The sequence below is a fragment of the Arachis hypogaea genome, chromosome 3 (assembly GCF_003086295.3).
Source record: "Arachis hypogaea cultivar Tifrunner chromosome 3, arahy.Tifrunner.gnm2.J5K5, whole genome shotgun sequence".
In the NCBI taxonomy this organism is placed as follows: Eukaryota; Viridiplantae; Streptophyta; class Magnoliopsida; order Fabales; family Fabaceae; genus Arachis; species Arachis hypogaea.
The window spans coordinates 11,231,284-11,248,466 of NC_092038.1; the positions used below are offsets into that span (position 1 = coordinate 11,231,284).

Here is a 17,183-nt window from a genome sequence, read left to right on the forward strand (position 1 = left end):
GGAAAATCTCTACTACATAGGCGCAACTCCTTCCCAACCTCAGCGTATACCCACTGTGCCTCCTATCCATTCTCTTATGTATGGTGATAACATCCTCGAAATTCACTATCTGCAAAATTTTTGTCCCATAAAAGTGATTAAATTCTTATGCATAATAATTATCACCTCATCTTGCAAATCCTATTATCTCCACCTCATCGACAACAATGTCTTTAATCTCATGAGAATCCAAATCTACAATCCCTTAAAAGTTGTATTTGACATCATCAACAATAATGTCTTTAACTATATTTATGACTTGAAAATCTAAAGAATCATTTCAAATATTTTTATGACTTCTTCTATTATCACGGATCATAAGTTTTCTTTTACCTTCAAGTACATCAATTGTATTTGTAAAAATCTCTTCCATATTATAAAACTCATTTGGTGAATCACTTTTAATATATATATATTAAGAGGAGTAATTTATCTTTTATTTTAGAGGATAATATAGAATTTACCATGTTGATGCTATATATATATTGTTGCATATAGTATAATCCACGCGCGTGGCAGAAGGCTGTCAACTAAATCTTGCTACAAAAATAGGTTAACCAGTTTTCAGCAAATAATTAAATCAGGAAACGATCCCGAGAAAAAAAAAATATGGGTTATTTGATTGTTGTTAAAGCAATGTGTGGAAAAATAGCTACTAAAGCTTCTTGGGATTTCCGCATTTCATTGGACGGCCGAAGTTTTATACTAACAAAATTCTTCTTTATAATTTTTTTATACAAAATTATTGACGATCGCATAAAACTTTTGAGAAAATTTGGGTCAGTCTTAAATGTCCATAGAAACAGTTGGAGACGCAGTCGCCATAGCTGGGGCATGCACATGTGGGTATGACCTAAGGCCTCTTCAGATTGCTATAGTTTGATTCAGTTGCACGCTTCTTTCTCTATTTTTTTCTGATTTATTATCCCTCTTCCCTATGAGCTTTGCGATCCTTCAATATCATCAATCAATTATATGTATATATCTCTTCTCATGTTTGTTTATACTTTATAGAATTGAATATAGTTGGTGAATGGTGAATTGTACATATCTAGAAACTTTTTATATCAAAACCAAAAGAATGATAGTTGATAGTAATAACCTGTTAGAAGCTACAAATCATTGAGTTATTAGTTCCAATCATTAACTTATTGACTAGGGATCCAACTTAATTCAGCTAATTAATTTGAAATTTAGCTAACAGATAGGGAAAAATTGTTAAAAAGAAACCTCTAAAATTAAAAATAATAAGAATATTTAAAATTTAAGTAAAAAGAATATTTTAAAGTGAAGCAAAATAAAGATAATTTAGAATTTAGATTTAACATTTAAGATGTAGCTAGAAGTAGCTATGAATGATTGGCGATCGATAATAATAAGTGAAATTGTGGTGTTAAAAAAATAAAAAAGTTGAAAGTATAATAAAAAATAAAATAACGAGTGATTGAATTTGTCAAATTGTAGTCCAATAATTATTTATTTATTTATTTATTGGCTGAAATTAGTTAACGTGGTTGTATTATAATGTAATGTGCATCATCTCTATTCATGGAAACTTCATTTCTCTATTTGCATTCATGCATACATATTTCTCCTGTATGTAGACGGAATCAAATAATTAATTGGTGATGACAGCCTTTCAGTCATGTTGACTCAAATCTGCAGTGGAAAATTTGTACAATAAAAGCTTATATATTATATATAGATATGAATTCCTAGTTTTCATACATTGTCCTGATATATGGTATCCATATCTTGATTTTGAAGTTATCTTCTTTGGTTAAAACTGAACTAGTAGTGTGATGTATTATTGAATCCATATATATTCACCGTTTAAGATATTAGTTCAGACTGGATGGTTCTTGATGATTCAATAATTTATCCTCCGATCCGAACGAACGTAAATATATATCTAACTAACAAATTAGAAATTTAGTTTAATTTAATTTGTGTAATTAATGCATTAGTATTAATATAGGGAATATTATCATTTAGTGGGGGAGTGGGGACATAGTTAAATATTTTCGTTGTTTAAGAATAATTATATTATTAAATTATTAATCAATTTGAGTTAGTCTAATAATTAGTTCATTTAAATAGGTGTCGAAATTTGAATATTTTCTTATACATGCAGTAATTTATTATTTATTATTAAATAATTATTGTTATTGTTATTTGAAAGTAGACAATTTTCATTAGTTAATATATACACACACAAGCTAGCCCTACAATTCCAAGTCAGTGAAACTTACATACGAATAAATTTCGGAAAATTAAAAAAAAAAGTCCAATATAAATTTTAGCTGATTAATTTAAATTTAAATTTTTTAATTCGGTAAATTTTTTATTAATTGATTTTTGTTGTCTCTCTAATCTAAATAAAACTGATCACATATATAAGTAGTTTGGTTAGGTAAAGCTTTTACTTTTCGAAAATAGCTTATAAAATTATCTTTTAAAAGACAATTTTTTAAAAGATGCAGTACTTGTGTTTGGTAAAACCACGTTAAAAATAACTTTTAATAAGTACAAGCACTATAATTGTTTTACTCTCTATATTAATATAAATAAAGTTATCAATAGTCAATAATAAAATTGTATGTAATCCAATGGTAGTACTGATACGTCTATTACCCATATATATATATATATATATATATATATATATATATATATATATATATATATATATATATATATATATATATTGTTATTATAGTTTTGACTAATGTTCATAAAGTTGGTGTACGAAAATTTTATGATTAGTTTCCATAAATTAAGCCTTTTTCTTCACGTTTTAAAGAATAGATCTACTAAAAAATACAAAAATAACGCACAAAAAATAATATAAATAGATAGAAGTTCATATCTAATACGTGATAGAGATGTATTTGTGTTAAAATTGTGAAGATTAAGTTGAAAAATAAAAAATATATGAAGATTGTGTTAGAATTTGTGAAAGTTAGGTTGAGAAATTAGAAATATATGAGTATTTCAATGGTAATATAATGACAGGAAATATGTGTGGGAAAATAAATAAAATCTAGTGTTAATAATTAATAATGATAATTTTGAATATTTATTAGATTTTTTTTAATTTTGATAAGCACAAGCCAACTTTAAAAAGCTCACTCTTAGGTGTTTTCAAAAACACCTCCAACTTTTAAAAGCCGCAAACACAAATATTTAAACTTTTTAATTTACTAAATGCAAAATGAAATACTTATACTTTTGAAAAGTACAAACACCTCTTCAAAAAGTTTTACCAAACTCCCCTTATTCTTAGACACCGGCTGTATATGGTAGTAACGATACTTGTGGCATAGGTTCATAGATTAATAGTTTCATATATATTCACTTGACAAATTTCACAAAAATAAATTTTCAGTGTTCTTTCTAAAATCCAAATAAAGCACATCTCCATGGCACTTTGAAGTAGTAGTGTTTCCTAATACTTGAATATATGTTTCTCTAGACTAATCCGAAAGGTGTAGTTCTTTTACTTATATGGAGTTACATTGGGAGTGACCCATGAATAGCAAGAAGGCATTAGGCCACATGCATAATTGCAAAACCACAATAATGAACCACTAATTCAATAGATAATAATAATTAAAAAACCCTCGTGTTCTAATACCAAAGCTCCACACAAATGCTAAGAGTTAGGGTATATATTTGATTGGGTAATTAGTAAGGGTAGTAAATTCCATTCAAATAATTTTATGTTCAAATTAAATTTATAAATAAAGTTCACCTTAACTTTTATCCCCCAACTAATTAAACATGTCCTTAATTAAATAAAATATCAAATAAACTAAAAGATCAATAGACTAAAAATTAAAAGTAGAAGATGATGAAATCAACAGTGGCACCATATGAAGGGAACTCCCACATGGGGTTGAATCCGCTCAAAACTAGATCCAGAAGAAAATGGTCCAAGGGAGATTATTAGAGAACTACTAAAGCATTATAACAGGAATGCTAATACTAGAGAACTATTAGAATGTATTATTTAATTAGTAATATATGTTTAAAAGTGTGGGACGGATAAAAATATGTTATTAGATTTGCTAAGCTAAAAAAATTAGGTTAATGACTAAAAAAAATAATAAAAAATAATAAATGTTGCGTGCGCTCTCTCCCACCCAAATTCTAGAATCTCATATTGGTTAAGGATGAAAATTAAATGTTTGAGGTTTGAGATATGATATTAGTTTTGAGGCTGAGATTGAGCTTTACCTCTAGTTTTAGCTCTTAGGAAGAATAATGAAGATGGGTGATAATAAAATTACAATCACGATAAATATCCATACAAATTTAGCTATTACATTACATATATTAAAAATAAATTAAATAATATATATATATATATATATATATATTATAATAATTGATTTTTTGTGTACCTAGTATTTTTAATAAAATTGTAATTTTGAAGTTTGAGATTGAAACTAGATTGTTGATGTATTTTTTTCTTTCTCACTGATAATAGAGCGTTTGCAATAGGATTTTTTTTTGTAGAGTTACCATTTGTGGCTCATTTTTTTAGATATGATATTGGGGTGTGAGTTATTCTGGAATATGATGATTATGGGTGATTTACACTGTTATGGGGGCGCTGAATTTTTGGAATTTAGGGGGAAGAAATCGGTGGCACCGATTTGAGGTAGGGGAAATCGGTACCACCGATTTGTGTGAGTGAGGGGTAAAATCGGTGGGACCGATTTGTGGAAGGGGGAGGCTGTAGGGTATGAAATCGGTGCCACCGATTTGTGTGTGGTCTAATTTTATTTTAATCCGGGTTCACCAATCGGTCCCACCGATTTGGGTGTGCAGCGGTCGGTCCCTCCGATTTGCCATTAGTCAACACAAAAACGGATGTTGGTATCACAGAAGCCCCATTTCTTCCTCGTTCGCTAATGATCATCCTCTTCTCCTCTCTTCTCTTCTCTTCTCTGATTCTTCTCTTTCATTTGTGTAAAAAAAATTTCTGTGAGGTTGGGAATAGATAGTGTTATGGATGATAGAGTTGTATTGAAGATTTATTACTACGGACAGATCTTATTACAAACATATGACGAAGTTCAATTTGTGTGTGAAAATCCATTAGATGTTGTTATTCCGTTCACATTGTCATTTGAGGAGTTGAAAGGTGTGATTTGTGAGAAGATAGGCACGCAAAGATGTAGGAGAATATCGTGTATTTTGTACAGGTATCCTTTACCTGTGTTTGGCGGGTTTGTTCAATTTCAAACCAAGTATGTGATGGACGAAGCGAGTATGCAGGAAATGTTTTCAATGTACATGGAAAATCGCCACCGAATATCGTGCATCGAGTTATATATTGAGTTTGAGCAATTTGAAGCAGACCGTAACATTGAGTTGGAAGATTATAATAGTGAAAGCGAAGATGAATTTGAAAGTAACTATGAGATCGTCGGTCCAGGTGAGGACGAAGAAGAAGCTGTTGGCGCCATGAACGCAGATGTGGCGGAAGTTGCAAATGCACTAGCAAACCCGCATCCGTTTCAAGAGCCTTCTTTCATGCGGTCGTTGGATTTGGGGGCTATGCACGCACCGGAGTTTCCGCAATATATGAATACAGGTGCGTAAACCTAGCTAGCTACGTGAATCTCTGAAGTAGCAGATCGATAAGTCAGATGAGTAATGTATGTGATATGTGACCAGGCATTTGTGAGCATAGCGTTTGATTTTTTTATTAGTTAATAATTATTTGTTGTGAATGATATTTTAATTGTTGTTTACGTAGATGGAATAGAGAAAAATAAGACTATAACGATCTTACCTAGTAAAGTATGTTTATTAATTGAGTTGTAATGAAGGACTTCTTACTGAGTACATAATGAAGCATTTGTTACTTTTGATGTATGTAGCCCCTCCTGTTGTGGCGGATGGTGAGTTCACAGTGGGGATGGAATTCAGCTCAAGGGAGGCAGTAATGAAGGCAATGAAAGATTATACCATCCGGAGAGGTGTGGACTATCGGGTATATGAGTCGGAACCGACGACATTCTATGCCAAATGTATAGAATATGGGAATGGTTGTGACTGGTTGATCCGGGTAACCAAAATGCAGAAGAAGTACTGTTGGGAGATAAGGAGGTACAATGGAAGTCATACTTGTACCAGGTCTACTATTTCTCAAGACCATTCGAAGCTGGATTCCAAGACAGTTGCAGAAGCAATAAAGCCGTTGGTAGAGGTTGACCCGTCTATAAAGGTAAAATCTATAATTGCTGATATCCAGTCAAAGTTTAACTACATCATCAGTTATCGCAAGGCTTGGTTAGCAAAGCAGCAGGCGGTCGAATCAATTTTTGGAAGTTGGGAAGCATCGTATGAAGCTTTGCCGATATGGTTTGAGGCCATGTGCCACAAAGAGCCATCAGCAGTGGTTCACTTTGAAACAATGCCAGCTTACCAGGGGGATGATTTGGTTCCTGATATACGTGTTCTACATAGAGTCTTCTGGAGTTATTACCCCTGTATAAGGGCCTTCAGACACTGCAAGCCAGTGGTGCAGGTGGACGGGACTCATTTGTATGGAAAATACAAGGGTTGTTTATTGGTTGCAGTGTCACAAGATGGTAATAACAACATCGTGCCTATTGCATTTGCCATAGTGGAGGGAGAGACTTCTGATGCATGGCACTTTTTTCTGAGCAACATGCGTCAACATGTGGTGACCCGTGATGGTGTCGGACTAATCTCCGATCGACACGATTCGGTTAGGTCAGCTATTGAACGAAGTAATGGGGCGTGGTCTCCTCCAAGAGCTTTCCATATGTTTTGTATCAGGCATATTGAGTCCAACTTCTTGAGGAAGTTCAAAGCACCTTACCTGCAGAAGCTTATCGTCAACATTGGTAAGTTTGTATACAATGAACTTTTAATTTATTGTAAGCATGATCAAATAGACTGGTGTTCATAGCTGACTGAATGTTTTTCATAGGATATTCAAGGACGACCAGGGAGTACCAGATGCGCTATGAACGATTAAAGGAACGGGGTGAGGCTTACACCAATTGGCTTGATCGGATCCCTCGTGAGCAGTATGCTTTGGCATTTGATGGTGGTTACCGATGGGGTCATATGACCACCAATCTTGTGGAATGTATCAACTCCGTCTTAAAGGGTGCACGCAATCTCCCAGTCACTGCACTTGTTAAGGCGACATTTTACAGGCTGAATGAGTTGTTCACTAGGAAAAGAGCTGAGGCTGAAGCCCGAATCAGTGCTGGACTTATATTCTCTGAGATGGTGACAACCAAGCTGAATGCAAATCAACGAGCATTAGGTAACATACAGGTTAGCTGTTTTGATAGAGAAAATGAAGTCTTCGAAGTACGCGAGATGCCTAGTAGGGTTGAGTATGCAGTTGACATGCGCCACTATCGGTGTGACTGTGGTGAATTCCAGGTTGACCGAATTCCGTGTAGGCACGTGTTTGCATGTTGTGCAAATCAGAGGTTGGATTGGAAAGTGTTCGTTAATGACGTTTACAAGATGGACCAAATTCGAAGAGTATACAGGGCTAGGTTTCGACCACTGGGAAATCCGGCAACGTGGCCTGCTTATCATGGACCTAGATTCGTTGGAAACCCGTTCCTCAGACGGGTTGCCAAGGGCCGGCCGAAGATGACCCGCTTCTTGAATGAGATGGACACTCGTATGTTGCGTCGCCCGAGGCGATGCAAGCAATGCGGTGCCGAGGGCCATAGTCGCAGTAGATGTCGTCAAAGTGGTGGACCGAGTGCAGGTCCAACCGAATAGTAGTAGTTACCTTTTTTTACATTTCGTTTGGATTTCATTTATGTACGACATTGACTTTTGAATTGACCAACCAGTGCTTATATTCATTTCAAACCTGATTAACATACACGATAGGAGATACGCAAGAAGTAATAACAATCTACGTGTAGTACTCATTAAGTAAATACTCAATAAGTAAATACTAGTTAACATAGTCAACAATAACAACCTAGTTAACATACTCAATAACTAAATACTAATAATGAAATTAACATAGACAACAATAACAATGTAGTCTACAAAATCAATAAGTAGATATCAATAACCAAATAAACGTAGTCAACAATAACAACCTAGTTAACAATAATAACCTAGTTAACATACTCAATGAGTCAATAGTACACATTATTTCTTAAATAGTAGTAAGAACCTAGGTAACATTCTCAATAATTAACTAGTTACAACTTCACTTCCTCGGTGCCCACTTGATATCTTTGTATATCTTTCTGCACTTCTTTGCAATCCTGTTAATAGTACACATTATCAGCGTCATCCCCCTCATCCTCAGACTCATCCTCATCATCAACCTCATCCTCAGACTCATCCTCAACCTCATCCTGATGAACTGCTCTATGACTCTCATGAATCAGAGTCATCGGAATACGTCTAGGATTTCCACTTTGTATGATCCCTCCCGCCGCTTCATTACTTCTGCTCGAGTCAACAGACATTCTGGCACCAGAATTATCAGATGAAGTGCGACCCCGATATCCCAAATCCAATGACCTCCTAGCTGGAGTAATTCCACCAAAATGTGCTTGATGGTCGGTGGGAATGTCAATATAATTACCTGAATGTGACTGGTGCGACCCCGATGCCATCAAACCAAGTAGCTGACTGAATGAAGGTTGCTCTCCATACTCAGAATGTGGACCACCCCAAAACTGATGGTGTGACGGGACTGACGCTGAGTAATAATCAGACGGATGCGTGTAAGGAACATATGGTGCAAAATACTCAACCCCCTGATGTGGCGGTTCCGGTGGCGGTGGTGGTGGAGGTACGGCCACCGGTTCCGGTTCCGGTTCTGGTGCCGGTGGTGGTGGTGGTGGTGGAGGACCTTCTGGATTCTCTTCAAAAACAAGGTTTGACAATTGCAAGTGGTCACCATATGCCTCTCGGTACCAATGCATGTAAATTTCTAACGGATAATGTAAATGCTCCAAGTCTTCAGATAGAATGTGACTATATCGATTGATCCATTGCATCACCCAACGCGAGTGGGTATTGGTCCAATCTTGATTCTTAGGCCCAGTTAGAACTTCCCCATGTGATGCACCTAGATCCTGCACTTCACTAGGAACACCCTGTGTCAATCCAAATTGCCTCCTGACTTTATCAGTAGCATGCCACTCGATGCATTCAAAAGATATAAGTGGCACTGTGGTACTCCACACCACCGAATTATGACGGATGGCTAAGGGAATTACGTCTGGGTCGATGTATCCAATGCCATAAGCCTGCCAAAGAAACTAGACAATTCTCCCAGTAAGATGATTACACAACAATTACTTCACTTAAGAATTTACACAAGGTACTTGTATTTTACACAATACCTGTCCTTCTTCTAGATCATCCAACAACCTCCTGTAGTGGGCAAGCGTTTTATATCGGTAGGCATAGTTTTGACGGTCCCAGTTATGCCACCTGCAGACGGACAATCCATTTGTTAACTTATCTTACCATAAACAAAATACAATTTAAATCAATTATTTCAATGCATACTTTAATCAAAATTACCTGTTTGCAATTGGAAACACTCGGGGATTGCCAGGAATCGGCGCTAGAAATGGTAGCCGAATCCAAGCCCAACTGACCAACAGTGTCAGTGGACCGTCCATCTCCTTGCAGTCGACACGAGTTGCCCTGCACAATGATCTATACAAGTGTGCCAGGCATGCCGAACCCCAACTAAACTGTATGATCTGGCCGAAGTTGCGGAGCAAGGGTAAAAATTTCCAGTGCACCCCTGCACCCGACTTATCTGCAAATATAACTTTCCCAAATAACAACATTATGTGACACTTTACATACATCTGCATGCTAACATCATCATTCAACACTATACGATCTCTCACACCCCTAAACCACGTTAACTTTATAAAGCTCCCTCTGCATTCATTTTTGCTGGGTGCAACTCCAAAGTGGTGCAAGCACTCGGCTTCCAATGCCTCAAAGCTACTCATGGTCGGACCTGTAACCGGAAGACCATTTGTTGGCAGACCGAGAATTACCGCCACATCCTCCAAGGTCACGGCACACTCACCAACCGGAAAATGGAAAGTATGAGTCTCGGGCCGCCATCTCTCAATCAGAGCATTAATCATTGCTGACTGGCCTTTAATAACTCCAATTTGGGATACATAATAAAATCCAGTCTCGCGTAACTGTGCCTCAACAATTTGGTTATATGGATCCGGCGGGTGTAAATGATCGCACATCAACATCCTTGAAGCCTACAATACCACATTTTCCAGTATAAGAACAAGTATAACACAACTATATTATTCAATAACACAAGTATACTTAACATGTCCATTAAAACTAATTCCCAGCATAAAACCAATTCAAACAAAAAAACAGCATACTAATTTCTGATGATTATTATTATTATTATTATTATTATTATTATTATCATTATTATTATTATTATTATTATTATTATTCAAACAGGATACATACATACTAATTTCTCTATTATTATGATTATTATTATTGTTATTATTATTATTATTCGTATAAAAAAACCATACCAAATTTATTATTATTATTATTATTATTATTATTATTATTATATTCAAACAGCATACATACATACATACTAATTTCTCTATTATTATGATTATTATTATTGTTATTATTATTATTATTCGTATAAAACGTACCATACTAATTTATTATTATTATTATTATTATTATTATTATTATTATTCAAATAACATACATACTAATTTTTCTATTATTATTATTTATTATTACTATTATTATTATTATTATTATTATTATTATTATTATTATTTATATAAACCAAACAACATACTAATTTTTTATTATTATTACTATTTGTATATATACTAATTTTATTATTAATCATAATAATTAACGATCATAAATAAAATAACTAATAAAATTTTCATTATTAATCGTAACAATTAATTAAATTCGATTACTAACGCTGACAATAACAACAACAATATATTAATATCTCCCTATTCCAATTTATTAGGTACAGATTTTCTTTTCTTTCTTTTTAATGTACTATTTTTTCAAATATTTTTTTTCTTTTTTTTACATTAAAATACACTACCCAGAGAGCTTCATCTTCATCACCATTACAAACAAACATTCATCTCAACAAACAAACATTCATCTCATCTCCATACATACATACATACATACAAGGTTTATTCCTATTTTTATTTCTATTTCTAACCACCTAATAATAAAATACATACATATATGTTTAATTTCTAATTTCTACTTAGTGTCATTACAATATATACTGTTAATAAAATCTAAAATTATCACTATCATTATCATTAAATAAAATTATGAAAAAAAAACTTACATGATTTAGATCTCCAAGATAATTAACAATATGAAGTTCCGGTTGATTTACTTCCTTAGTTTTTCTTTTTTTTGGCATTTTTTTTTTCTTTCCCTGATCTGTGGTGGTCTAACAATGGTGAAGGAGTGGGGTTGAGAGGAAGTAGAAAGGGAAAGTTGAGAGTGAAAGAGAGAGTGTTGGAGAGTGAAAGAGAGAGGGGTATACGGTAGGGGAAATAGAGATAAGGGTCACGGGCCACCACGGGAGCCACCTGCATGCGCGACATGTGGCAACGGGTCACTAATCGGTGCCACCGATTTCGGCACCTCCCTTCTCCACAAATCGGTCCCACCGATTTCCTTCCCCCCAATCGGTGCCACCGATTTCTTTACCAGCGCCGTCACATTTCCGTCAAACACCCCAAACCCCCATAACGTCGAACAACACCAACGCCATCCCCATATCAAAATTAAAAAGCCACCATTTGTTCGTTCATCTCTTTTTTGTGGTATAACAATTAATTCTCCTCTATATATAGTTAAAAGATGGTATATGCACCCATAAAAATAACTATTATGAATTTGTGTACAAATGTATATTTTTCATTATTTTAATAAATATTTTATAGTTTAATACATATTATACTCTATATATTTGACTAATTTTTTATATATAGGTAACATGAATCACAAACAAAACTTTAAAGTTTTCTCGACCACAAACAGAATAATCAAAGTCAACTTTTATCCTTCCCATCATCTTTTTTTTTTTCCTATTTAAAAATAGGATAAATTTCTATGTTTTTCCTATAATATTAACGAATAGTTAAAAAAATAATTCTGACATTTAATTTTCACTACAAGAAAAGAGAGTTATTTTAACATGATTTTTTTAACGGCCATAGTTAAGTGTAAAAATTAATATATATTTTTGACAAATATCACAAATGTCAAATATTTTATGTTTTTTTGATGAATAATTTGATTGTAGAAAATTACTCCTCAATTTTGACACTTATTTATTTTCAACTTACTCCATTATTCTTTTTCTTCGTTGAGTTCTGTCAATTTTGGCATCACACTACTCTCAATTTAGGATCATATTACGCATTTTTTATCTTCAAAATCTCAGTTTATTCTTCAGTTTCAATATCTCATCTCATTCTTTGTTAAAAATTTTTGTTGAGAATTTTTTATGGTCAATAAGTGTCAAAATAAATAGTATTTTTGACGATTAATAAGTATCACAAAAAATATATTCTCAAATTTTTCTAACAAAGTATTTTTTATGGCCAATATTTATCAAAATAAAATTTAAATTTTTTTTACAATTACTTATATGTCAAAAATTCTATTTTTGACAAAACTTTTATTAACATATTTTCACAGTTAAAATAGTGTCAAAATTTATTTTTTGACGAATTTTAATTTTTTTAATACATAATAATTCTAAAAAATACTCTATATTATTGTAGTATTTTCTACTATTTTATTCTTAATCTTTTTGATAAATTTCAAAAGTATTTTTATTTTTTATTTTTATATAGTAAAAAATTAATCAACTTTTTATTTGGATTTTACTCTTTAGTTATCTCAATTTAAAAATTTTAATCCTAATTTCAATCTCAATTTCAATTTTTAAATTAAGTACACCACACCAGCATATACCCTACTCTCCAGTCTCCACCCTCAACTCCATCACCTGCAACCTCCAACCTAGGGACAGAGTTAGAGAGACTCCAGTGGGAATCATAATCTGCCAAAAAATTTTAAAATTTTTATATATTATATAATGATGTATTTAACTTTAAAATTGAATTATTAGTCTAGCAGTGGCTAATTAGAATATTCTTTGTCCTATGACTTGACTTCAAATTGAATTAATAGTGTATTATATTCTTTTAGGCCAATTATTTTTATCAATAAATTTTTTTAATTGTTCTTTCTATTCTTTATTTTTTCATTAACCATTTGTTTGAATGAATTCTTTTTTTATTGTTTCTTCTATCTTTTTAATTTTTTTCCTTAACTTTTAAATTTATTATCTTATAAAAAATAATTTAAATTTTATAACAAATTCTAATTGAATAGTAAAAAAAATATATACATAAAAATAAAATTATTTTAATATTATTTATTTTTTCATGATATTAAAATAATAACATATTAAATAAATTATATATTAGTATGAATTTTTTATATATTTTATTTACTAATTTATTTTAAATGTGTAACACCCTAACTTTTAACACGTCATGATTGTACCAAAACTAAGGCGTTACTAAATTTCACAAAATTTTGTTTCTATTAATTAAAACCACATATCAAAGATTTTTAAATAATAATAATAATCACATAAATACTATTAATAATAAGTGCTATACAAATAAATTTAATATAAAACTCGAATACAATACATATCCGTCTGGAGAAACTAAAGCAACAAGGGGAGGAAATTCTATAAAAGCGATAGGAATCATAAGTAAATCTACTAATCATCTGCAGTTTCATACTGAGTCTTCGAACCTATGTCATTGAAAGGGTGGAAGATTTTGGGGTGAGAACAAACTACACGTTCTCAGTAGGGAATCTGAATGCCGTAAAAGTAATGAATATAATGCATATAAGTAACTTACTCAATAAAACTATTTTGTTAAACCTTTAAAATACTTTTTACTTTTATTTTATATAATTAATTACCTTATTTTAAAATTTTCGAACTTAAAACAATCTCAATCACAATCTAATAGCACAAGAAATAGATCAACACATAAACAAATTGTAACAAGACAAACAGCACAATCACAGAGAAACAGGCAAACACAACCAAATGCAGGTGCACAAACAAGGATGATGCATGTCTAGTCCTACGCAGGTCATGAGTTCATGTGTCGGTTGTCTACCCGCTCTCGATATTACCCGGGTACGAGTCCCAGATATGACTTTCCAGATGCATACAGTGTGCTTATAAGTCTTATGCCTTGGCCGCATACAGTGTGACTTTTAAATCAATGTGCTTACATCTGGAAAACAGTTCCCAGTGTGTGGGTGTCTCCACTATACATTTGGCACTAATGCCCAAACAAAGTCGCATCTGCTCTCATGTGGCAAATAGTCTTTTAAAGGTTGTTCTTTATCTTTGCCCTCTGCTCTCCTGTGGCAGAGATTTTCTTCAATTAATGCATTCTTTTAATCTTTGTTCTCTATTCTCCTGTGGCAGAGATTCCTTTAATTATCTCTCTTTCCTTTACTTTTCGTTCTTCTTCTTTTCTTTCTTATCAAACCAAACTCATATCATAATTTAAATGAAATCTCTTCTCAAAAGATTGGATTTAAAACATTATACTTTTCTTAATAAATTGAATGCAAAATAGAATATATCTTTTCTTAACTAAATAAATCTCAAATAATTTAATTTTTCAAAATCAAATCTTTTAAAAATAGCATTTCAAATAAAGTCTCAAATTTTATAAAATTTCGACAACATTTCTTCTAAAACTCGGACTTAGCCACCCTTACAGGTTTCCCCTTTCTCAACAATTCACCAGCCCTTTTCTCAATAATTATCAAATCAGCGAAATTCTTAATAATCAACATATTTTAATTTATCGCCATATAATTTTTGGTAACTCTAAAATTATTCATAAAACCTCAAAATTATTGCTTCAGTTAAGGAATCAATTTTAGGAAATCAGTTTAGAAATCCAAGCTCAATCTATTTTTGGTTCATCAAACCTTAATCTCCACAGTTCACTGATCTTTTTCTCAACAACGATCAAAACAATAAGGTTCTCAACCCATTCAGTTTAGTGACCAAAGTTATTGATAATATAACCAAAATTTACAAGCACTCATTCTCAATACTCACCAAACAATCACAGTCAAACCATCATCATAATAATTTCAAACCGAGCACAAGCCTAAATCAATTTAACACTCAACACAATATTATTCAGTAAAATTAATGTATCCAGCAACCAATAATTCTCAAACAAGCTTGCAACAATATCCATCACCATAAATAAATCTCAATTTCACAACTAAATCAAGAAATCAGCGTAACCAGGAATTCGAGTAATTAGTTACTTTTAAATAATTAAATCATTATTCACGAATCACAGCCTCGAATCAAAATCATTCTCAATACCACACCAATCACAATTTTACAACCTCAATCCAAGCTTATCTCTATCAATTAATCACACAAAATGTTTATAAATTATTTACAGTTACTCACTAGACCCATTGGCATTCGTGAATTAAAACATTTAATTTTAAAATACATCTCCTACCTCAATTAACCGGAATTCGAAGAAATCATTAACCACGTCAAATTCCTTTTTCCAATCTCGTAGCAGCAGTAGCCTCACACAGAATGAGTAGCAGCTACAATAGTTCCAAAACGGCATCGATACCAATACTAGTTGCAACAAAATTTTAGAAGGAAAGTGGCAAAAATAAAATAAGAATATGTGACTAGGATTAGAACATGAACATGGCAGAGGAACAAGTTTGAAGCAGAACAAAGATGGGAGTGTTACAATTTAAAAAATGGAGGAATCGAAACCAGAACAGCAGCTCCAGTGTTCTTCTCTGGCATCAAAGACGACGGTTTGGCTTACCATCATCAACAATAGCGAGCTCGGATGGTGGCGGTGGCTCCTCTGGCTCGCGGTTCCTGCAAAAGCTTTGTTCGTCACTTCTTCCCTCTCGCAGCTTTGGTATCTCTTACTCTCTTCTGGCGCACTTGCTTCCTCACCCTCCGCGAATGGCGACGGCAACGACGTGGGGTATGGCGGCGTGAAGGATTACCATGTGTTCATAACCTTAAAGATCTATTTTGTGCTTAAACTTTATTCCAATAATATATAGATCAGATTTAAATACCTTTAGACGCTTTAGTAAAAACTTTATTCTTCGATTGTACGAAGACTCTATGCGTATCCACACCGAGACCAACCTTTGCTGTCAACTCCTTGACCAATGGACATCTGATCTAAATTGAGAAAGCTTTTGCAACTCTTTACATGCCATAAAATTCTTCTGTAAAAATTAGGCTCACATATATTTATGTATGTAGAGGTAAAGGAATAAAACTCTTGTTATTCTCTCTTTTCATTTACTCTCCACATACATATATATAGTATGAGATATGTTATTGATTTTAAATTTGATTCTCAATTCAAATTTAAATCATATCTTGAAATTCCAAATCTGAATCATTCAAATTTTATGAATCATATCATAACTCAATTTGAAAACGGAATCATGTAGGATCTCATCCAAATTTAGAATTCAAATTTAGAAATAGAATAACTAATTATTCTCAAATCTCATTTAATATTCTCAATTACCATACTATTATTATATTCTTAGTGCTAGCAAAGAATATAATAATATTCTATTTAAATTAATATAATTATTTATTTGGTCAAATCAAAATAATAATTAAATAATTCTATAGCAAAGATTAGAACACTCGTTAGTGTGTGACCCCATAGGTTCAATACTAAGCAGGTAGTAATTAGTCATACAAAATTTACTAATCAAGGTTGGCGTCTAGCAACACTCCTCAATGACCCGATATTATAAAGTAATATATTTTTACTAAGAACCTCAGAAGAACAAAGTATTATTCCTTTTATCTTTCTAGCTCTTGGTTAACCCTTAGAGTATGATTTAATTGTCAAACTCTTACTTGTTACCATTATTATAATGAACTGTGAATGACCTAAGAAACTCATTTCTTCATTCATTCAATCCCC

At 32.6% G+C, this 17,183-nt stretch overlaps 1 protein-coding gene across 1 annotated transcript; it reads right to left on the reverse strand.

The window, feature by feature from the left end:
- Window positions 1–8,339: 8,339 nt before the first annotated feature.
- Window positions 8,340–15,827, reverse strand: LOC114927504 (protein MAIN-LIKE 1-like). Its single transcript, XM_029297513.2, has 4 exons — window positions 15,711–15,827; window positions 9,613–10,328; window positions 9,429–9,519; window positions 8,340–9,332 (listed from the first exon to the last, which is right to left on the reverse strand). Exons 1-4 carry the CDS (start codon window positions 15,825–15,827, stop codon window positions 8,340–8,342), a joined length of 1,917 nt encoding a protein of 638 aa, XP_029153346.2.
- Window positions 15,828–17,183: the final 1,356 nt, after the last annotated feature.